The sequence below is a fragment of the Lepidothrix coronata genome, unplaced genomic scaffold (assembly GCF_001604755.1).
Source record: "Lepidothrix coronata isolate B3197 unplaced genomic scaffold, Lepidothrix_coronata-1.0 Scaffold124, whole genome shotgun sequence".
Taxonomy (NCBI): domain Eukaryota; kingdom Metazoa; phylum Chordata; class Aves; order Passeriformes; family Pipridae; genus Lepidothrix; species Lepidothrix coronata.
Window position 1 is genome coordinate 1965329 of NW_016690304.1, and position 23606 is coordinate 1988934.

General features: G+C 51.6%; 1 protein-coding gene across 1 annotated transcript in view; it reads left to right on the forward strand.

Moving 5' to 3' along the window:
• Nucleotides 1-23606, forward strand: part of CDH23 (cadherin related 23) — a 193116-nt gene that overhangs the window by 108797 nt on the left and 60713 nt on the right. Inside the window, exons 12-16 of the mRNA XM_017826156.1 lie at nt 6305-6454; nt 7232-7390; nt 21837-21901; nt 22456-22693; nt 23252-23357. Of these exons, the coding sequence (XP_017681645.1) occupies nt 6305-6454; nt 7232-7390; nt 21837-21901; nt 22456-22693; nt 23252-23357 (718 nt within the window). The remainder of the gene's footprint in view (nt 1-6304; nt 6455-7231; nt 7391-21836; nt 21902-22455; nt 22694-23251; nt 23358-23606) is intronic.

Genomic DNA, 23606 nt, shown 5'->3' on the forward strand with positions numbered 1-23606 from the left:
AACGGGGAGAAGATACTCAGGTTGTTCCAAATATGTACGTGAAATAGAAGTGGGAGTATGCCTGCAGTCAGGCTTGTTCTAGCACTGCTTCCCAGACAGTATATTTCTAGAGGTCTCAAGACCCCCAGACTTCCAGTAAAAGAGCTGCGGAAAGGGAAGGTAGTTGCCTGACAGTGATAGTTTGGATGCTCAAGTACCTCGTGAGAGTTGTGAGGTTTTTATAAACCATCTGGATTTGAGGTAGCTGAGATGGCACCGGGCTCTCTCATGTCTCTGTGAGTGCAGGGGTGGAGGGATGTGTTGGCAAGGACCAAGGTCTTCAGGCAGGAATGTGACTGAGGATGTGGCTGACAGAAGCTATTTCAGCAGCACGGCCTTCATGCTGGAGATGACACAACTCATTTGTGTAAGGGGCAAGGGAACACAGGAAGAGAAGTATACACATCTCCAGGGAAAGCAGATAGATAAATAAATGAGAGCAGATGGGTTGAGACACAGGAAATCAAAGCTAGAGTCTTTGGGAAGATCACTTTGTTCAAGTTTTGTCTCCTGCCTCCCAAATTAATGTCATGAAGTCCTGGCAGAATCTGTTGGCAGATTGGTTTCTTTCTTGAGTCAAGCCACCCAGCCTTGTTCTGGCCCCTCCAGAAAATTCAACACTATTCCTTCAGCCCATGCCTGGACCTTGCCCTGGGCAGGGGTCCTGTAGAATTGGATGGTTTTGGGGAGCCTGCCTGTCATTGCACCCCAGTTGTGCCTGTACAGAGCTGGGGAAAGGGGTGTCACTTGGCTCTGGCCCTTAAAACACACTGCATGGGTTGCCAAAGCTGCTAAACAAGGTTTTTCATAACCAGGCCCACATAGCCCTTTTTAATGGTGGGGGTTTTGATTTTTCTTTCTTCTGGTGTGTTTTGGAAAAACTCAAATGATGGCTTTTTGAAGGGGTTAGATTAAACGACTCAGTAAAGCACTTGAAAATGTATTTACGTGCCACACAAGACCATTCTTGAAAGCCTGTGCTTGGATTTACCTCTGTGTTTAAGTGCCTTTCTGGAGCCTGGCTGGCATTAACCTCTCAGACAAGGTGCCGAAGCAGGGGCCTCCAAGGAGAAGCCTCTTCCTCTGAGTCCAGCCCTTGCAAACTCCTGGTTGCCACCCCCACCAAACGTGGTCATGGTCTTGTCCCAAGAGGAGCTGGCTGAGGGCACGAGGTGGGATGGGGAGCATCTCAAGAGGACGCATTTGGGTTGAGCTGAGATGACCTCAGGCGTAGATTTGGGGTACAGCCAAGAGGTGTTCAACCAGGAGTGCTGGTTTTACCTTTTGCATTCTCTATGACTTATTGAAAACACTTCAGCGTAAGAGAAATCAGCACACGGGGTTTGCACGGGGTTTTGGATCCAGCCTTCTTGAGCAGCCTGGTCTTAGTGGAAGGTGTCCCTGCCCATGGCAGGGGGGTTGGATTAGATGAGCTTTCAGGTTTCTTCCAGCCCAAACCATTCTGGGGTTCTGTGAACCAAGAAAAAAGCATTTTTTCTGTGCAGCTGATTTTCTCTCCCTGCCAGATAGAGAACAGACCCTTGAAAACCTTTCCAAAGCCGTTTGAGAGCTGTTTATGAAAATCCATGGAAGTTTCCCAGTATTTAGACTGAGCCTATACTCGGCTGGACACCTCAGAAGACCAGTGTGTATAGACACTCCCAGGCTGGGGCTGAGCTCTCCTGTCATTCACATTGTGGTCGATCAGCAGGGACAAATAAATCCTGTGTATGAGACGGAAGATTAAAGCCTTGACTTATCTGCTTTTGCAGCAAGGTTTGTTTCCAGGTTGAGAACATGAGTCCCAAGCTGTGGAATAGTTTGATGTTAATTCAGAGGGCTCATGTGCTCCTGGGCTGGCTGACATGGGGGCACATGGATATCCTTTCTGGATATGCTGGATTTGTATACCTGGTGGCTTGATGCAGCATCTTAGGGTGAAGGCACAGGTTTGGCCATGCAGGAATAGCATCAGGGCATCCTTCAGGGAATCCCCGTTTCCCAAGGCTGCAAGATCCATGGAGTTAAGGGAAGTGGCAGTGTGCTTTCCCAGGGCATGGCAGGGAAACCAGCTCTTCCACCGGGCTTCCACTTGATTTTCCTCGGCACGGTTGAGCGAAGAGGAAGAAAAGGGCAGAGGCTGTCTGGAGCCACCAGTATGACGGTCTGACATTTTAAAATAATTTTGAAACAATCCTCTAAAATAAGCATATTGAGGAAGACAAATGGGGAGTTTAAAATAAAGCAAAGCCAGGCCGTGGGCTCTCTGTTGCACAGAGCTCCCGCCGGAGACTCGCGTAGGGGCATTGTATGTGCCCATGCGTGTGCAGGTGCAATGTATGAATCATCCAGAGCATATATATGCATATGACAGGCACGAGCACTATAAATATGATCTACACAGCAAGGAACTGTAAAGGGGAATTGACAGCGCACGAGTATTCTCTCCCAAAAGTGCCAGCTGCCAGTCGGGCTGAATTAGATTTCACAGGGGTTTTTGCAATACATGGAATTCACCAGCAAATTACCCTTAAAGAGGGAAAATCAATCATTTGGAGCAGAGATAAGCTGAAGGCGAGGCAGCCTCAGATTGATCCCGTCTGTGCAGGCGTGTGTGGAATTCAGCAGATAACCTGGGGAGAGCAGGGAAGGAGAAAACTCCTCCGGGAGGGAGGGAGAGGGCAAGAACTGAAGCTCAGGATGGACAGAAGGATGGGAGAGAAGGACTGCTGGAGTGGGGAGGAGGATCAAAAAGGTTGGGGAGCATTTTGCTCCGGGCTTCCTGCATTGCCCACCACCCCAGTGAGTTCCTTACAGATGCAGGGGACAAACACCCGTGCCCAGTGAGCCCTCAAAAGGGTTATTGGTGCTGGGTGGGTGATGGGTGCTGGGTGGGTACTGGAAGGCCAAATTGCCTGGCAGGGCAATGGGAGAGAGGCAGGCAATGCCAGAGAGGCTGTTCAGGGCACTTCAGTTAAATACCTTGAAGTAGGTGGAGAGAATAAACCCCTTTATGCCTTGTGTTTTCAAAGGAAGGATTTAAGCGCTATTTTGTCTCTGACTCACTAGAACCAGGCATAAAGTATCCAAGCCCTACAAAAAGATACTAATTGCTATCAAAAAAGAAACAACTCTTTCCCCCCCACAGACTTCCTTCTCCCCTACTCCTGAACTCTCAGCTCTTTCATTGCTTTGTGGACTTCCCAGAATGAGGGGAAGCTTGTTGTAGCCTGTGCCTAGAAAGTGGCTGGGAGGAAAGCTGGAGTTGCACTGGATTTTGTGCTTCAGGAAGGCAGGGAAGAGCAAACTGCACGGAGCTAGGGTGGAGGGAAGCAAAGGCAGCCCAGTACTGAGGGAAGGTGAAGAGGAGAAAACCGAGGATCCCAGGTTGCTTTTCCCCAAAGTAACTGGCTTTGTGCTGAAAGTAATTGCAGGAAGTCAACCTACTGATGCACCTCAGTGATTTCAGAGGTTGGTGTGGTTGTCTAGGGATTTGAGTTATTTTATTTTTTACTTTGTTTTCTTGTGTAGCCATTAGTAAGTGATGCTAAATACTTGCTTTGACTGTAGAAGGCTGAATAATTTCTGGAGCATTTGCAGGTGGGGCTCCCATGAGGAAGGGGTGGGGTGGGAGCAGGAGTGATGAATGAAGCCATTGGGGGACACTGGGTTAAAAAAGCAGTGATAAAAATTATGATCCATCCAGTCCCAGCTGAAACAGCTGATGTGGCTGCCCCTGGCCTCCTGGTGGGAGAAGGGGTTTCCTAATCCATGGTGCCCTGTGAGTGCGGCTTGCAAGCTGGGAGAGCAGATTTTTGGCCACGATTCAGAGCAGGTGCGTGAGCAGGTCCCTCACGATGCTTCACACCTCTGGAGGGACATCCATACCCACCTCCTGGCATCTCACAGCCTCCGCTTCTGCCCTTGCCTGCCAGTCCTACCTGTGCCCAGGGTTATTCCCTCTGCTGCAGCCCCCTGGAATTTCAGAGGGATACTGGACACATGGGGCTGCCAAACAGGTCACAAATGGTTCAAAAATGAAGCTGCTCAGTCAGTGGTGGTTTTTTTGGGAGCGGGGTATCGGCATGAGGTTGATGCTGTCACTGGCAGCAGGGCCAGGGCGCGGCTCCCATTACACGCTCCGAGGAATACACAGGCGAAGAACAGAGTTGTAATTATGCCCAACTGCAGCTACAATTGTCTTTTAGCTGAATTGACATGAAATTTCCATCGGTTGCAGCGCCAGCTACGGCTGGGAGGAGGCTTGATTGCTGGGAAGGAGGCAGTGGGCAGCAGCCTCGAGCCACGGCAAGGGCTGGCCCCACGTGCTGGCACGGGATGAGAGGAGCTGGAAAACGTGTGGCTGCAACCCGGCTTTGGGCAACAGCAAACTTCCCTCCAAAACCCATTATTTTATGGCTCCATTTGTTTTGGATGGAGACAGGTTTATTATTGTAGGGTTGCTAAGCTTTGGCAGGCGGCTCCTTAATTTGTGGCTCTAAAAGAAAGCAGACGACCTTGTTTTCAGTGATAGGGGAAAAACTGGAGCCATGCAGGAGCTGGTAGGTCAGGGCATGGAAAGGGGAAGGAGCAGTAAAGCAGGTCATGCACTGATAGCACCCTGTGCATCCCATCCCCATCCTCAGCACTGCAGAGAGATGATGCTTGGCTTGATCACTGCCCACCAGGACCTTTGAGAGCCCGGGGATGCAGGCTTGTTTTTCCTCTTCCCAACCACATTTCAGATCCATTGTTTGCTCTGGGTGGCAGGAGCAGGTAGGAAGGGGTGAGGAAAATGTAAGCAGCTCCCCGTGGCTTCCTCTGGAGTGGGGGGGTCCTTGCTGTGAGCTGGGTTTAGCCAGTCCCTTCTGCCGGGCAGCTGATAACAATTTGAATATTCAGATTTGCTTTCAGGCATCCACAGGGGGCTCGCAGGCTCCGGGAACCAGGAGCAAGGAAAGCAGCATGGGGGCCAAAACAAAAAAATAAATAGCTGAAAAAATATATAAATGGCAACTCGCTGCAGCCCTCCCAAGAGGCAGCTGTATTCCCCTTCCCCAGACCTCACGTGGGGAGACTGAGGCACTCGAGGGGCTGCTAATTAGGGATGGTGGGTATCTGGAGGCTGATCTCCATCCCCAGCTGGAGGGGAATTAATCCACCCGGCTCTCTTCGTGCAAATACTGGGATTTCTTTTGATGTTTCAACTTTTATCTCGTGCCTCCAACAAACTGGCTCTTCTCTGGCTTCCAAGAAAATCCCTTGCATCTCGCCGCCACAAAGGGCAGGGAGAGCACCAGGTCCTGGGAGAGATGCTGAGGGCTCAGTAGCAGAGCTAGGCAGAAATTCCTCAGTAAAATGGCTTTTTGTCACTGGTTGAAAATGGTCATTTGTTGTAAATTGACATCCTAAAGATAGGGTATGAAATAACGGCTCGGGGAGTAATGCTTCCTTCTACCCATCCACTGTATCCTCTGCTCCCTCCTTCCCAAGTGTATGTCCAGGGTGTCAGGAGCATCCCTCCCTTCCCAGCTTGGCAGCAAAACAGGTCGAGGAAGGTGCCAGTCTACCCTGAGACGCTCCCACCGTCCTCCAGCAGAGCATTGTTGGGCTCTGGGTGCCGTTGTGTGGCCCTGTGGGTGCCCTCAAGGACTGCTCCTGCTGTGGGGCTCTGCTGGATGTGCTCAGCTTGCCCTCAGCTCCATGGATTGCATACAGGTGTAGGAAGAAGGGCAGCCCAGGGATTCTGCTCATGTTGCCAGCTCTCAGCAGTCACACTTAGGCAGCTTTTGCTATTAGTGCCCCTTCGTGCATTTAATTGGCCCCTTTTTCTGATAGGAGGGAGGTCACTCAGGGAAAATGGGAAATTCATCTCTGGCAGCTTTCTGAGCTTGCTTTTCACGTGCTCTGCTGGGCTGTGCTTTGGGAAGGGTGCTGTGCCCAGAGCGGGGCTCCTAAAGTGTCAGTATGGTGGTGGTCCTGCTGCTTTGCTGGTCTGGGGAGAGGGGGAGTTTTTCCAGCTCCCAGTTCGAGCTGTCTTACTGGAAAGGCCTTCTGCATGGGAGAGGCACCCACATTGTGCCCCAGCCCCAGGCAGTAAAATCCCAGTGTATGATACACTGTGTAGTGCATGGACCTTCAAACAGCAAAAGGGGCTTTCCCTTAGGTGTGTGCTGTGCTGGTTCATCCCAGGGGTGCATTCCCATTCCTTTCATGTCCGTGTGGATTTTGTATGAAACTCCAGCCTTCCTCTTTCCCTTTCTAGGGACCCAACAGCGTTTTTGAGGTTTACCTGGTGGGCAACAACTCCAACCACTTCATCATCTCACCAACCTCCATCCAGGGGAAGGCGGACATCCGTGTCCGTGTGGCGGTGCCACTGGACTTCGAGACCATTCCTCGCTATGAATTTTCGGTAAGGCTGCACCTCTGAGCTCTGTGGGGCATCCACAGTTTTCAGTGTGACCTGAGTGACCATTAACCACCTTCCTGTCTCTTGCAGTACTTGAAGGGGGTCTATAGGAAAAATGGGGACAAAAGTTTTACCAGGGCCCATTGTGATAGGACAAGGGGTGATGGCTTTAAGCTAAAAGAGGGTTGATTTGGGTTAGCTATAAGGAAGAAGTTTTTTTCATTAGGGTGGTGAAACACTGGAACAGGTTGCACAGAGAGGTAATGGATGTCCCATTGCTGGAAGTGTTCAGGGTCAGGTTGGATGGGGCTCTGAGCAACCTGAAGATGTCCCTGCCCATGGCAGGGGGATGGACTAGGTGGCCTTTAAAGGTCCCTCCCACCCCAAACCATTCTATGATGATCCACACTGTGAAACTCTGTAGCACTGCAAAACAGCCAAAAAACTGGAAATTATAGTAAAGCAAAGAAGGAGGTGGGGAAGAGATGTGCTCTGCATCTTCTCTCTCCAACATCCAAAGGCTCAGCTGCAAGAGCTTAAGCAGAGCAGGGCCATAAAAGCTTTATAGAGCATAAAACTTTGTTTTAAGTGCACCTATCAGGCGCCAAAGCCCTCCCCATCCTCCTGCTCCAGCTTTGCTGGTGGTTTGCCCTGAGCTGGCTCATCTAGTGAGGGAGCTCAGGAGAGCATTGTTTTCTCCACTAAGGAAGGGTGGGTAACTCTCCCAAGCCTCACAAACAGCGTCTCCATCCCTGCCCTTCACTTCCCGTCTCTGCCCAGCTCTTTGCGAACGAGAGCGTCCCGGACCACGTCGGCTTCGCGCGCGTGAAGATCAACCTCATCAACGAGAACGACAACCGCCCTGTTTTCAGCAAGGTGCTGTACAACGTCAGCCTCCTGGAGAACACCACCGTGGGCACCACCGTCCTCCAGGTCCACGTGAGTAGGAGCATCCTGGCTCTCTTTGCCGGGTCCTCGGCGCGCACGTGTGGCTCCACGGTGTCCGTCATCAAGGCACAGGCTGGGGAGCCTGGTAAGGGAGTGTTAAGAGATGCTGATGGTGGGGGTTTGGAGCAGATGTCTTGACTTTTCCTGTCCTCTGGAAGATGTGTATGTGGTTCCCACCACACCAGGAATTCAAAGAGAGTCCTACACTGCATCTCACGTGCAGATACTGCTCCCAGTGGTCATGGTCATGGTCTTGGTGAGGGTTTTCTCACTGCTCTGTTTCGAAGCACCAAGTTCCTCAACCTAACAGAGGCCAGCTGAGCCCATGAAAGGGCAAAGGATGGAAAAAGAGGGGAATGGCTGTATCTGGCGGAGCGTGGTATGGCATGGCTGGCAGCAGAACAGTGGTGCAGAGGTGGAGGTGATAGCAGGGGGGGCATTTCCGTAGCGCTCATCCCTCCTGCGTAGGTTGGGTGGAAGCACCCAAAATTCTCGTCAAGCAGACACATTTCCTGATGCAGTGTCAGTGCCAGTGTGGAGCACAGCAAGAACCACAACAAAACCCTGTGCTGAAAAATGAGCGAAATAGGAATCAAGGCTCCTCTGGGATGGGGAATATCACAGCAGGGAGCACCAAAACCCCTGCTAGGCTTTGGGTGCAGGGTGTTAACAGTCTAGTTACTACCACTATTGTTAGTCATTGATGAGTTTGCTTGGCTCCCTCTCCAATGAATTTGCTCTGGCTGCCCTCCTGCCCCCCCGTTACCCCCTTGCTCTCCTGAGACACAGCCCCTGCTCTCCCATCCGTGCAGGCATGATGATCCAGGGTATAAAGCCCTGACAAAAGAGTTGGGTGTGTGTGCCTGTGCATAAGTGTGTTTACTTTACAAACAGATGGTGTGAAACTGTATAGAGCCCCCGAGCTGTTCCCATCTGACAGTTATTAATATTTCAAGCAGATGTTTAGCTAGTCAGGCCGTCAGACACTAAACAATGAGATTGTTACTGCGGCTCCTCTTTCCCCAACTTCCAGCTATGCCAGCATTTCAGAGTGAACACAAAATGCCAGGAGTTGAATCTTCTATGATAAATCAGAATGGATGCAATTAGTGCTGAAATCCAAATTGCCCTCCCAGCTGATCCCAAACTTCCAACAACCCTCATAAAGTAGCAGCTCCTCCTGCTGTGGCCGCTTGCCTTTGAGCTGCAGCCCTCTGCTCACTGCCACGGCACTGCCCGTCTGTGCCACATCTCTGCAACTGTCCCACGTGCCACAGACTAAAAGCCTGCTTTCCTTGCTAATGAATTCCTCCTTTTCTTTTTTTCCTTCTTTTCCACTTGCTTGAGAGCTCCTTCTGGATATTCCCCCACAGGGGTTAGGGATGGGGTTTTTGCGGAAAGCCTGGCCAGCCACATGGTGTGGGTGGACACTAATAAATGACATCCTCACGAAAGGGGACTTCTGTTGGCTCCCCTCTTTTTGTGCTGCAGAAATGCTCCTTTGTGCAAATGAGTGCAGGTTTGGAGGTATGATGGGTTTCAGGGTGCTAAGGACAAATCAGGTGGCTTATGGGGTTGGGATGAACAGGGGAGTGTGTTGGCCAAGCACAGCTGGCTGGGCAGAGCAGTGCCTGCTGCACCTTCCTGGCAGGGAGGCAAGCAGCTAAAACCGTGGGAGCCGAGGCAATGGGAGATGGCTGGTCTTCTGCCCAGCCCAACATCCTGGGGAAGGCGGAGAAGTTGCTCCCAGAAACCTCCAGGCTGTTTGCCCCTCCTCCAGAGAGTGCATCCCGACTAGTCCCCCTTGGCTGCGCATGATGGGGTGTGTGTAGGCGAGGGGAAAGGCACTTGGCTTGGCCAGCCTGGAGGGGAAAGACAAAAAGAAAGAGCAAGCAGACTTCATTTGTGGTGACAAATGGCCATTCGTTTCTATGGCATTTCAGCTCCTAATGACAGTGACAGCAGAGAAACGTTGCCTGTTACACGTATAAATCAACTGTAAAACAACCCAATGCAGGCAGCCAGCAGAGACCAGGAGCTGCTGCTTGCTCTCTACTCCCTGCCTATTTCCCTGTACCCAGAGATGTGTAGGCTTGGATCTGTGGCTTCCAGGGCAAACCTCTGTCACCTTCCTGGCACGGCACAGCCTTGTTTGCCCTCTGAGATTTTGTTTGCTCTTTGTTTTGCATTCCCTCCATCTCCCTGTCCATCCATCTGTCTGTTTAATTCTGTCCCTAAAAGACATTTATCTTCTAGATACAGGTAGTCATTTGCTTGCACGAGAACATCTGGAGTCCAGACTCCACGGAAACAGCTCCTGCCCCATGCAGGGAGCCCACAATGTGCCCAAAGGCAGCCTTGCCTCCTGCTGCCATACTCTTGGAGCTCAGGTCTTATGAGGAGTGTCTGAGGGAGCTGGGGGGGCTCAGCTTGGAGAAAAGGAGGTTCAGGGGGAACCTTCTGGCTCTGCAACTCCCTGACAAGGAGGATGGAGCTAGGTGGGGGTCAGGCTCTTCTCCCAGAAAACAAACCAACAGCACAAGAGGAAATGGCCTCAACTTGCACCAGGGGAGGATTAGATTGGATAACAGGAAAAATTTCTTCACTGAAAAGGGTGGTCAGACGTTGGCACGGGCTGCCCAGGGAAGTATTATAGAGCATAAAACATCCCTGGAAGTGTTCAAAAAACATGTAGGTGTTGCGCTCAGGGACGTGGCAAGTGGTGGGCTTGGCAGTGCTGGGTTAATGGTTGGATTTAATGATCTTAAAGGTCTCTTCCAACCTTAATTATTCCATGATTCTTTAGCTGTGTGATAAGCCCCTTAGGCCAGAGGTTCCTTGTGTGTTTGCTTTTGCAGAGACCAGTGTGAAGGGCTCCTTACTCCAGCCAAAGCTTCCAGGTAACATAAATCATGGCAATTTGGAGTCACATGTCCATTGCAGCCCAATGGCTGAGCGGAGGGGCAAGCAACCTGTCCAGGGCTGTGCACTTATTAGTGGCCTCTCTCCAGGCAAACCTCTCTTTTTCCCTACCCCAGACCCTGCTGTGCTAGGAAAAACCAGGCTGGTGAGGCTTGTAGATCCCATACAGCAGCAAACACCTTTTGTGAGGCTGGGGGTGGAGCAGGGAGGTGAGCAGAGCTCAGCCTGAAGATATGGGCCAGTTCTGCCCCAGCTACCAACAGATATTGAAATACTATTTTTTTACTGAAACAACTGGCCATGAAGCCTTTTAATAACGTAACAGAAAAGGTCAGAAAAAGAATTTCACACTTCTTGAGCAAGCAGGCAGCTGGTATAACTTCATGCCTTCCAGGAACGAGGCAGCGAGAACATACACTGCACCCTGAATTAACTGGGGCTCTGACACCCCCACCAGGTGCTGCCTGCCTGGGAGCCTGGTGGCTTCTGATGGGTGCTGGCTTTCCTAATAGTGGGAGCAGGCTGGAAAGATGGACCCTGGAGAGGTGTGATGAGCAAGGGTGTCAGCTCTGGCATGGGGCAGAGCACTCGGACTGTGTGATAGGAAGCCCCGGGCAAGGACCCTGCTTGAGGGGGATGAATGGCTGTGGAAATGGTTTGTGTTGGCAGGGACCTTAAAGATCATTTAGTTCCAACCTCATTGCCATGGGCAGGGACACCTTCTGCTAATCCTTTAGTCCTTGATTCCAGAGGCAGGAGAAGCCCCCAAGTATGTGTCCCCATGTTGCTGTTTCTCTCTGTCCTGCTCCAAGCTGCCTCATTGCCAGCAGCAGAGAGAGTAGTATGAAAGTTTCACGACCCCCCATGCACATCAGCTGAGACAGGAGAAAGGGAAGTCTCAGGGCTCCATGCCCAGTGGCTGTGAAGAGGACTGATGCTAATCAGTCATCAGACCAAGTTGCTCAGGTCTCTGCTCCTTCCTTTCCCAGGGGTGGAGGGTTTGGAAGCCCAGGGTCCCCTGGGCTCGCATCCTGTGAGCTCAGGTGGGGCTCCCCTGAAGAGCTTCTGTGGCCTCGGCAGGGGAAGAGGCACTAGATGGAGTTTTCAGCCATGAAGATTTTTTGGGCGGGAGAAGCTGTGTAAACATGGCTTTGCTTCTGGGTTCACCAGTATCCAGCCCAGCTTCCAGGGAGCTTCCCCAGCAGGGAGACAAGGAGGGGGGTCCAGCCCAGGAACCCCCCTGTCCGTTGGGGGCCGTGCCGGGGCTCCGGCACCAGCTGTGCCCCTCGCGTGCGGTGGAGGATGCTCGGCTGGGGAGTTCAGGGAAGGTGTGACTGTGTGTTCACGCCTGTCACTGGGCCTGTGGCATCTCCAGGTCCTGCTGCACCGCAGGGCTGGGGGTGTGAGTGCCGTGACAGGGCAGCAGAGAGCACAGTGCCCCTCCAGACCTGCCTTGGGATACTGCTGCTTTACCAGCAGCTGCCACGAGCTTCCAAAAGCCAGGGACCTGCATGGGGGTGTAGGCACGTGCCTCGCTGCCCATTGCTGATGTATTTGTAGACCTGGAGGTAGGAATTAAGGGGCAGGAGGTCTCCTTAAGCTCCTCATACGCTACAGATCTGCACAGCAAAGTCCTCCTGAAAAGCTCCGATAACCAAAATCATTAAAGCCCAAACAAACCAAGAGTAACTTGTTTTTGACACAACAATGCATTTGATTTGCCTTGAAGGGTCTGGAGAAAAATGGTTCTCCAGGGAAGTGTGGAAAGTAATCCTAGCTCCGTGATCCCTCCTCTCCGCTTTATTTGCCCTGGTTTGGCTTGGCTGCTCAGGCTGGGATTGGTGGCTGTGGGCTCCATCAACTGGCTGACAAGCAGCAGGGAGCTGGGGGGCTGCTGTGTGCCCCCTCCCTGCTCACCCTCCCTGGAAAATGGCTAGGATAAAGATGGAGGCTTGCAGGGAATGAATTACCCACTGCCCACCTTCAACCCCCCCACAGGGGGTTAATCTCCCAGCAGGCATTAATGCCTGCAGTTCCCAGTGTTTCCCAGCCAGCTTTTCCTTACTCTGGCCAGGTCAGGCATGGATCAGATGAGCCACTCTTTGAAAATCACATCAACACCTCCCTGAGATGGTTGTGTAGCTCTTTGTCCAATTAACTCTTGCTGAGTTAATGATTGCCTTCTCTCTGGAACCAACTCCCCACACATCCCTGGGAGGTTATGCTCCTTGCCTTGCCTTGGTCCTCCTTACCCTGAAGTGTAGCTCTGGTTTGGGGCTCATGACAACCACCCTCGAGGAGTCTGAAAGGGATGTGGAGACTTTCCAGAGCTTCGAAATATTTCCCCACACACGCGACATTGTCAGGCAAGCTGCCAACGGGCTTTCCAGAGTTATCTTTTGGAGACTCTCAGGAATAGTGTGAGCATCTCCAGCAGACCTCAGACTATAAACTACGGTGCCCAATTCAGCCATCAGGCATCGATTTTGGTGTCGGAATGATTTTCTGTATCTTATGATATGCAACAAGGCGGGTAAAATAAGCACCGTATTCCCTCAGGGCTTGATAACCTGAATCTCTAAGGCAGCCTTGTGCTTAAAAAAACCCACTGCTTTCCCTTTTTTTTTATGAAATTCAGATTATAATTTTCAGATTATTCGAGGGAGAGGGGGAAGAGGTGGTGTCTCTATCTTTCTGGCAAATGCATTAGCCTATGTATTCTTAAGTATGTGTGCATATATTATTTTATATAAATATATATGTACACTGGTTCACATTCCTGAGTAGTTCTTCTCCCCTACTTTCCCTGGATTGTCCCCTCCCTGAACGTTGTCGCTGACACATCCATTCACCTGAATTCTCATCTTCCCCCTCCTGCCACTGCACTTCCTTGGGAGAAGCCTTGTTAGGAAGAATGTAATGAAGTAAATGCGCTAATTAACCTTCCATTACTCTCCTCATTAAGTCAGCCTTTAATTTGGTTGGCAAAGTTCCTCCCCTTTACCACTCAGCTGTCAGTTTTCTCCTGCTTCTTCGATCTCTCTTTGGCCTCACGTCGGGGACGGGAAAATCGATCCCGGCCTGATTTTCTTTCCCCTTCTTTCCAGCCAGCTGTAAACGCCAGTCAACAAGAAAGTAATAATGTACTTTTCCCACTCTGGGAAGGAGAGTTGCAGACATCAATAAGCAGCTATTTAAAATGCAAATAGCTTTCTCAATCAGCTGTCAGCCTTTGAGTTTGGCAGGGGTGCGGTGAATGCCGTGGTTCCATGGGCTCCCACATCCCATTGTAGCACTTTGCAGCGGTCCCAGGGCTGCTTTGGGGTGCCCTGGAGAGTTGCATCCTCTGAGCTTGTCCGACTTGGGACAAGTGGGATAGGGCTTTGCAAACCTGTGGGGTTCCTCTGGTTGCCCTCAGGACTCACCCCACCCCGTGTCCCTCCATCTCTTTGGCCAAGGGCACTCACCATCCCCTCACATCTGTGTGGCTGCCACTGTCTGTTGTTTCTTGGTGACCTCTAAAGCTTTTCTTTCCCCTTCTTCTTGGAGAAAAAAGGAATGCGGAGGCAGAAATAGTTCAAAGTGAAAGGCGGTAATAGAGGCTGTAGCTCTGAGGTGCTAGTGGGTGAGGGGCTGTGCCAAGGGGCTCACCCTGAGCTCTGTTTCTCTCTCACATGGGGATGGTGGCTGTGTGGACCAGCCTCAAGACCTACACTGCTCCCAGTTTTGGGAATGTTGCATGGAGTACAGAGCATAGCCAGCGAGAGCAGGGAGTGAGGTGGGGAAATACCTTGTAAATCAATGGGTGGATGAAAAGGCTTCTAGGGATGAGCATAGTTACAGCTTCTGTGGGGAATCAGGTGGGAGACAAACCACACCCTGCCCCGTCCGTGGCACCTGAGGTGTTCTCCCAGCGTTAGCCTGGAGAGTGGTGCAGCCCATGGTCTCAGGTGGTCTGCAGGACAGCTTTCCCTGATGCTACCATGAGGATGGCACAGGGCTTCTCAATCTTTTACAGTGGACTGACTGTTTAAATTTTGCACAGAGGATTGAGTTTGCTCTGTGGGAAGTCACCTACCCCACCTATGTCAGGAGTAACTTGCACCTCTTCTGCCTTCTCATATGGGTTAGGGGGGCACGGGATGGTCAAACATTGGGAGGACTCTCGGATATGTCCCCATCCTTTCCTTCTGCTTTAAGTGAATGGAGAATGTCTCAGAAAGCCCTTGCTGGAGAGAGGGAATGACAGACAGGTGGTAATTGCAGACTGCCAGCCAAATGTCCAGGGCAGGCTGTGTGTTACAGAGGCTGAAGCACGGGGAGAGGATATTTAGGAAGTCAGGAGGGCATTCAGAGGACACTGGTGGAAATATGAAGGCATGGCTCAGCAGCAGCTCAGTGGAGGCTGGAGAACTCACAGTTGGACATTTCTGATGTCCCACAAGCCTGGACTTTGTCCCTCCTTCCAGCCCTTCTCCCTTACCCTGGTCCACACAGCTCTCCCTTCCAGTCAACATCTTAATTGATCTTGTTGTTCTCAATCCCCCCTGAGTACTCTGTCTCCAGCTGTGCTTAAACAGAACAAAATCTCTTCCAATTTCCCTGCCGCTTAAAAGAAAATTGAATCCTTTATCTGCCAGAGGAGAGGGAAACTGCAAACACACGAAACAGTGAAGAGTTAAATAATCAAAGCAGACGATCCCAAATTGCCTGGAAAGTTAAACATGAATGGCTTGTCTTCTTCCTGGGTGCTTCTGGGGTTTTTACAAGTATAAAAAGATGCTTGCACTCCTTGTTCCTGTTAAATATTCTTATCAATCCTGCTCTGTAACTAAAGGGAAGGGGAGGAGGGAGTTACCAGGTAGCAGTGTGATTGACGGATCTGAAGTCTTCGTCTTTCTGTCAGGGCCCAGCGCTCTTTGGCTGTGTTTATCTCTTTAATCTAAATATCAATCCATAAGACCGAAATGGGGTGGAATAGGAATCATGACAGCCCAGGCGTTGAGGAGAGAGAGAGACACTTACTGCAGCTTGTGCAGCCGCTCCCTGTCCTGATGGAGCTGTCAGGAGAAATGCACAGTCAAGGCACAGAGGTGGGAAAACAACACAAAATCACAGCCTGTGCCCTCTGCCCCCTCCCCACCGCCCCCCCCCCCCAAAAAAAAAAGCCAATTCAGCCCCTGAGATGGGAAAGAAAATCAGGGAGCAAATGCACACCTGCTCCTGTCCAAATTGCATCCTACAAAGCACAAGCCAAGCAGCAGGATTCCCCCCACGCTTCCCAGTGTTCCCAGTAGGAGGTGGAGTTGGATATTTTTCCTTTGCTGCTGGCTTTGCCTGGTGATTTGGGAGGTGGCTGGGAGTTAAAGGGAGAATTTTTCCCAAGGTGATGCTTTCTGCCACGTGAACACCCGAACTCACACCCCCTTCTCAGCAGTCCGTGTAGGGCAGTTGCCATCTTCACCTTGATATATTCTCTCCCACCCATAAAGTTCCAACAGAGCCAATGCTCCTGGGATTTTAATCTGTTTTCCAAGCTGGCTTCCTCCATGCCCTCCCAAAACATCCAAGGCTCTGTTTCCTCAAGCAAGGGACTCCTGTGGGAATCAGCATCCAGCAGGTGCCATTGGCTGAGTGATGCTGTGACAGAGACAGTGTCACCCCTGGACAGATGACCTTGTGCAGCCCCTGGTGACACTGGCAGGCTGCTGTTGGGGTCTTAAGGGGAGGGAAATTTACCTGAAAATGTTCGGGAACCCTGAGATGTGTAAATCCACCTCCTGAGATCCCTCGCATCATCCAGAGGCCACTTGTGTCCCACAGGCCATAGGTTCTGCTGGATCTTCCTGTGGCTGGCTGCTGTGTCCTAGAAGCGAACCTCTGTTATCTCTGGTCACAGGAGTAAAGCTGAGGCTCTCCATGCCCTAAGATAGCCTTGGGAAGTGGCTGTTGACTGACTGACTGAGACTCAGGTGTAGTTTCCAGCTCCAGGGAAGTGAGGATGTTGTCTTTTTGTTACATGTCAGCCTATGGCTTCTGGATCACAGTTTTCCAAGGTGCATCTGCATTGCTTTCTCCAGGAAAGCCTCTGCATGGCAGGGATGTGTTTTGGTCTTGCTCTTCTTTGCTGAGAAATAAAATCCCACTCTCCAGCTGGATTTGCTTCACTCTCAGAGCAATCACGGGCTGCATCCAGCTCCAAGGAGAATTTCCTTCATTCCAGCTGGACAACAGCTAAGCTTCGCTCTTCCTTTTCTCCACACTGGGATTCAAGATGTTCATGTCCATCTCCAGGCAAGGACCTGTTTGGCTCTTTCCTCCTCCTTTTTTTTATCCTCCCTCTCCCTGCTGGGCCCCAGGCAGTGCCCCTCACCTGGATGAGATGGAGTTGCAGATCGTAGGTGGCGTGACTGGCTTCCTGGAGCTCTTGCAAATACTTTAGAGATCATTGAGGATTTATATTTCCTCCGCTGGACTTTGACCTTAATTTCTTCCATTTTGCTGGACTGTAAAATTCATTAGAGACCCAACAGCAAAGTGATTGAGATGTCAAGCCAGGCAATTGTGTGGTTATTTAATCGCTCAGATGTGCCGCTTGCCATTTAGGTGGACAACAGGAGAATATGAAATCAATACGGTTCATTAGTGGGGGACTTGAGCCCAGCTCCAGCACCAAGCTCCAGTAAAACCCACTGAGGTGGGGCATCTAAATGGTCTTGGTGTAACCGGGGAAAACCCACACTGGAGAAGCCTGTTTCTCTCAGTTTTGAGCCATATCCCGTCCCCTCGTGTTTTAAACCCTGGTCTCCAGCCATCCCAACAGCCTGGCTGCAGTAAATCACTCCCCGCTAAATCATGGCTGCCCAGGCAAGTGTTAACCTCGCCTGCGTGGAGCTGATGTTGCAGGGAATGCTGTTATAAAACACAATCAAGGAGGCTCTTGTTTTCCCTGGTGGCTGGCAGAAGAGGTGGGGAAAAGCTCTGCCGTTCCCAGGGGGGTTGATTGACTATTTTTTCCCCCCCAGCCAGGTTCACTGCAGCCCTCTGGGGTCATTAGCACCGATTGAGCTCCCTGGCTCGGTGCGTGGTTTGGGGCTGCTGGGGAAGTGGTGGCAGCGGCAGTACCTCGGCACTGCCTTGATTCCCCACTCCCACCTCCCTCTTTCCCAGCTAATCACACTGCTGGGCTCTGGCACGGCGATGCCAGCCATCCACCAGCTCTGCTCCTGCCTGATTGCCACCTCCCACAGGGCAGCCTCTCTTTAAAAGCCTGGGAAAGAGCACGGCCAGGGCAGGCAACACTGACAAAAGAGCTGTTTTCCGACTAAAGTCATTCCATAATAACTCTAAGTAGGTTTTCCTTTGGTTTCCTGTCCCAGTTTTGCAGCCCAGCGATTGCGTCTCACAGAAGGTCTTGGCCCTTTGCATTTCTCTCCCCCAGATCACAAATCGAATTCCAGTCCTAGTGGATACCAGCAATTAGCTGTTATTCCCCTGGGACCCGAAGGTTGCATTTGGGAAGAGATGTTTGGATGATTGCCTGGTTAGCACACACAGGTTTTGGTGCCTCCAAAAACCAGTACGATTCCAGGCTATGGCTCCGCACCCTGGAATTCTGGTACTGCCCTCTGAGGAGCGCATGGCTGCCCAGTTAGCCCCAAGGAGCCCCTAGAAAACCAACAAAAAGTAGGAAGCAGGTGGGAATCCTCTTTCTATTTGCTTTCCTAAGCCCCAGGCATTTTGCTGGAGCAGCGGTGCCTTGGTCTCAAAGCCAGGGGAGCAGGCAGGGACCAGCCTCACGCCCGGTCACTCTGGTACCCTGACAGCTTTTTGACGTCCTGTAATTGCTTTCCTGCGACGACTCTTTTAAGCAGAGAGCTCCTGGCCAAAGCAATTTGCTCCCCATCAATTTTTATTTCCTGCTTTGTGCATGTGAGGGAGGGGAGGGAAAACAAAGAGAGCGAAGAAGAACAAACAGAGCTGGGACCTGCTCTGGCAGATCCGCACCGAGGGAAAGGTGGGGAAGGGTTTGGCTTCTTTGGTGCCAGCAGAGCCGTCTTCAGCCAGGCAGGACATCATCATTCCAATTGCTCACCCCTGCAACCAACTTCCAGCTGCTCATCCCTGTCTGACAGTTTTGGGGGGAGGACTGCCATCCCAGGGGCTCCGTGGGGGATCTGAGCCACCTTGAAAGGCTCTTCTTGATTCTTTAAGCCCTTCCCCACTCCTCCTGCCGTGCTCCCTGAAGCTGCTGTGAGTAGAGTTAATCTCCAGCAGTTTAAGGAGTCGTTGAGTGGGGCTGGCGGATGATGAATGTCGAAACCATTACCGGGCGAAGCTCCGTGGAGCTGTTTAAAACTGAATTCTCCCATGTAAATTTCTGCTCCATCAATCCTGATGACATGTCAAACATTGCTATTGTTTCCCGAACAAATTGGATGACATGCCCTTTCCTGCAGATTTGCCCACGAGAGCAGAACTGCTCGCCAGCTCCTCGCTTTTGTCTCCGGCTCTGCCGGCCCTCGAGCCGGAGGGGAAGGGTGGATGTGATGGCCCGTGGTGGGATAAAAGGGAGACATCCAAAATATTTGAGCTTGAGGGATGGAGATGGATAGAGAACTGGGCTGTGGATATTTTTGTGTGATTCATGTGCCGAGTGCCCACACTGCAGCTCAGTAAATTAATCCTTTGGGTTATCCAGGCTTCCTCTTCTTGCCGCTCTCCCAGAGTTTAGCTGCACAAATGTGGGATTTTTTAGAAATGGTCTGCGCCAATGACAGCTCATAAAAGTAGAGATGTGGACCTGCGTTTTCATCCTACCCTTTTGCAGGCTCCAGTGGGCAAATCCTGCTTTAATATTCCGGGCAGAAGAGGAGCAGCGGTAAAAGCCATTTGATTGCCTCTCCAGGTGGAACCCCGGGAAACTTCCAGCCAGATGCCTTTCCTCCCCCAGCTGTGGGGATAGATGTGTGCATGCTGGGGGGGAAAACCAGTCAGTGATGGGGAAAAGCCACGGGAAAACAGCTGGTACCCAGGGACTGCCATCAGCTCGGTGGAATTTGGGGTGTTCTGCAGGCGTGTGCTCCCTGGGAGCCCTTGTCATCACTTTGCAAAGGGAGTGCGTGTCGCCTCCCCAGGGTTTCAAGCATCTGAGCATCTCTTTTTACCCTCAGAGGGAAAAAAGCCTGGTTATGCAGAAACAAGCATAGATCCCGAATTAAATATGCTGAGCGTGCATCGTTTGGCTTTTTGCATGTTCCCTGTCACGCTCAACTAACCTGCTCCGCTGCCCAGCATTATCTCCTTGATGTTCAGCTGCCAGGAAAGCCATCCAGCCAGCAGCACCTTCCACCTCCCTCGGTGTAAATCAGGGTCATTAATTAGCCCAGCTGGTGAGGTGGAGGGTGAGGCAGGGTCAGGCTGCCCACCCTCCTGGCTCCTTGGGAGAAGGTTGCTTTTCCTCGCTGGCACCTTTGGCATCACCACAGCTTGTGGTCCAGCCACCCTCCTGGCTCCCCCCCCCCGAAGGGCTCTCATTCGGAGCGCCTCCATGCTAACCTTCTTTTAACCTTCCTCCTTCCCTATCTTTTTTTTTTTTCCCCCATCAGAAAGAAAATTACACTTTCCCAGTGTTGTCTGTCACTGCAATAAGCACTTACAAGTGCAATTGTAGGGGGCCAAATGAAGGGAATTTGTTTTGCCCATGCTTTGTGGTACTGTCAGGCCCCCTGTAAATCATTATCTCATCAACAGCCCATCCAGGTGCATGGAAAATGCTTTTCTGGGCTTCACTCTCGCATCAGCCACTTAGGAATTAATGGGACCGAGGGATGCACAGAGGTTGTGGGCATGGAAGTAATGGATAGGAAAAATCTTGGCTGAGAGGTTCAGGGCTGGCTCATACCAGGCAATGCTGAGGGTGCTCAAGGCACTCGAGGATTCTGGGGAAAGAGGACCCAAAAAAGGGGTTGGTGGCAGATGTTAGGATGGAGGATTAACACCAGTACGAGTTGGCTGAGGGATGCTAGGGTGGGCAGATGGTGGGTTGACCCCTCTTCTCTCCAGGTGTTTCCGTATGGAAATGTTGTCCGGGTCTACCTGAGTTGGAGCACCTTCATATGTGTCTTGTGAGGGGGGAGATGCACCCCAGAGGGACTCGTCCTCCAGGAGAGGGTGCTGCTCACTCTCTGGGCATCTCTCCAGGCAGATTTGGGCAGGCTTTTCCCATTTTACTGAACACAATTCAATGCACATGGCAAAGAAATCACATCTTGGCAGTGGAGAGGAAAATCAGCAAAATCAGTAGGCCTGGAAGGCTGGATCCGCCAGCGCACCCTTCAGCTGGTGTAAAGCAACAACATTTCGCTGCTCGGGCTGGGAAGACCTTTGAGGAGAAAAACTTAAATAATCCTGTCTGGGTTTCATGCCTTTTCTTTGTCATCCCGTGGTGTGGCAGGTAAGCAGCACATGGGGGTAAAGCCGTGCTCAAGCTCCTACTCTGCTGTCAAGGGTAATCAAGGCCATCGATAAATCAGGAAGATTTCAGGAACAGGCTGTGTTCCATGCCACTCCTAAAATACAGCCTTTTGCTGGTATCTGGACATAAAATGCGTCTTTGACCCTGCTTTTTCACAGACCTGTTGGTCTCTGAGTAATCCAGACAGGACTCAATTTAGAAAATATACTGGGGTAGAAAAAGGATATTTTGGGGCTTGCATTCCACTTCTCTCACCTAAAAATAAAATTTTCTGCTCCATTTTCCTGCTGCCGCTCATGCATATTTTATACATTCATTGGAGCAAAGACTTTAAAACACACATAAATCTTGCCTTGCTCATCCAGAGCTGACACAGGGAGTTGTGCACACCTTCCCCACAAGGAGTTGGTCTCTTAGCTGTGACCAGCCTGCTCCTGCTCCCGCAGCTGCCGGGGAAGTACATGCATCCTGCAACATCCCAAGCCATCCTGAGCCATCTGCGGGGATGCAGCAGATTACACCCCCGAAAGGGTTATCTTCATGGAAATCAAGGTTGAAATCCCTTTCCTTGCCTTTCCAGGTCTGTATTTTAGCCTGGGGGGGGGGGGAGGGGAATTTTGAAGCAGAATGGGTGTTTATTCCTCTCCCTGCAGCCTCAGGCATGCTCCCAGCCTGGAATGCACAAGATGTGGGGTCCCAGCTCTTTGCCTTCACAGGGACAGGATGGGTGGCCCTCAGGAGTTACCCATGGAAACCTGTATTTCACGTGTGCTTTCCAGCTTAGCTTAGTGTGTAAGTAAGTGTAACATTTCCCACTGCCAAAGGTTTTTGGACCAATGCTGAGAGATGCGGATGGAGGGCTGTTAGCTGGAGCAGGCTGGGAGTCAGAGATGATCAGGATAACCCAGGGGAGTGCAAGCAGCTCCAGTCCTGCAGCTTTTGGGAAATAAATGGCAGCACACAAGGTCTGCCCTGGTGTGTGTAATGCAACATTTCCATGAATACCTTCATTTATTACTTAACTTTTATCTTTTCCAGGCAACTGACAATGACGTGGGCACGTATGGGAAAGTCAGTTATTTTTTCAGCGATGATCCTGACCGGTAAGTGTGACTGACTGGCATGACTTGGATCCTCCCACATCCTCTTCTAACCTCACTAGGAAGTCACAGGGCAATTAAGGGCCTTGGTTATGTCCTACCTGCAAGATGCCCTATGAAACCCTCTCTTTGCTGTCTCCCAGAGGGGTGAGTTAACTTCAGCACATAACTTGTGCTCTGCATATTTTGCTAAATGGGGACCTACCAGCATCAACATTGCTTGAGACCGGTAAATAAGTTTGCAGTGAGTTTCTGGCCCTGGGGCACCACTTGTGACCCATTTGTGGTGGGCAGTTGGGGGCAGCATGTGGGCTGCCCAGAAGAAAGGATTTGGAGGCCTCTGCACCCTTCTTCTCTGCCTGTAGCGCAGCACTGAGGGTTTCACCCCCACCAGCTGCACTGAGCTCCTGAAGATGCCCTGGGACCTCATATCCCTTGGGAGAAAGTCATGAACTTCACCCATTGCCATGCAAGCTGTCAGGCTGCTGCCACCCCACCTCTCCATCTCCAGCGTGTGGTCACCAGGGCTTTTCACCCCTCCTCTCCTGTCCCCTCAGTTTCTCCCTGGACAAGGACACGGGTGTAATCCTGCTGACGGCTCGGCTGGACTTTGAGACCACGCAGCGCTACACCCTGACCGTCATCGCGCGGGACGGCGGCGGGGAGGAGACGACGGGACGCGTCAGGATCAACGTCCTCGATGTCAACGACAACATCCCCACCTTCCAGAAGGAGGCATACCTGGGGGCCCTGCGGGAGAACGAGCCCTCCGTCGCCCAGGTGGTCCGGCTCCGGGTGAGGGACTCGAGTGGCTCCTCTGCTTGGGATGTGCAGTGGGGAGACAGGAGCGGGTTAGAGTCATAGAGTGGTTTGGGTTGGAAGGGATCTTAAAGCTCATATTGTTCCACCCCCTGCCATGGGCAGGGACACCTCCCACTGTCCCAGGTTTCTCAAAGCCCTGTCCAACCTGGCCTTGAACGCTTCCAGGGATGGGGCAGCCACAGCTTCTCTGGGCAACCTGTGCCAGGGCCTCCCCACCCTCCCAGGGAAGAATTTCTGCCCAATATCTAGTCTAAATCTCCCTCTGTCAGTTTAATATGATCAGTGCCTGTGACAGGCTTAACAAACATTTTCCAAAGCAAGTCCCAGCAACTGATTTCTCTCTGGGGTGAGAGAAGCAGGAGAGAGGAGGCTGGTTTACAGACCCCCTTGGGGCCCCTGATGAGCACATCTTCCTCCATCACTTCCACTCTCCTTGGGCCCGGCCTGCACCTCCCATCACCTAGACTCTCTCCTGTCACATGTCCCTGGCACAACTTCCATGCTCATGTCCTCCCTCTGCTCACGCCCCAGGCATCCGACGAGGACTCCCCTCCCAACAACCAGATCATGTACAGCATCGTGCAGGCGTCTGCCTTCCGCGACTACTTTGACATCACGGTGTCAGAAGGGTACGGAGGTAAGCACCTGTGGTCTGGCACCACAGTGCCACTGACGAGCAGAAGCACCTCGGGCTCACAGCCCCACAAGCTGTCATGCCAGAAACCTTTAGGAAGCTGCTCCAGCAGTTCCTCTGCTTGTCCTGACCTCGCCTGCACCGCAGTCTTTTGGAGCAGGACTTGAACTGAGCCACTGTGGAGCCGTGTTTCCATGGGTGCACAGCTCGCTCCAGGTCATGCCAGTCCAAGGAACTCAGTGATGCCCAGTG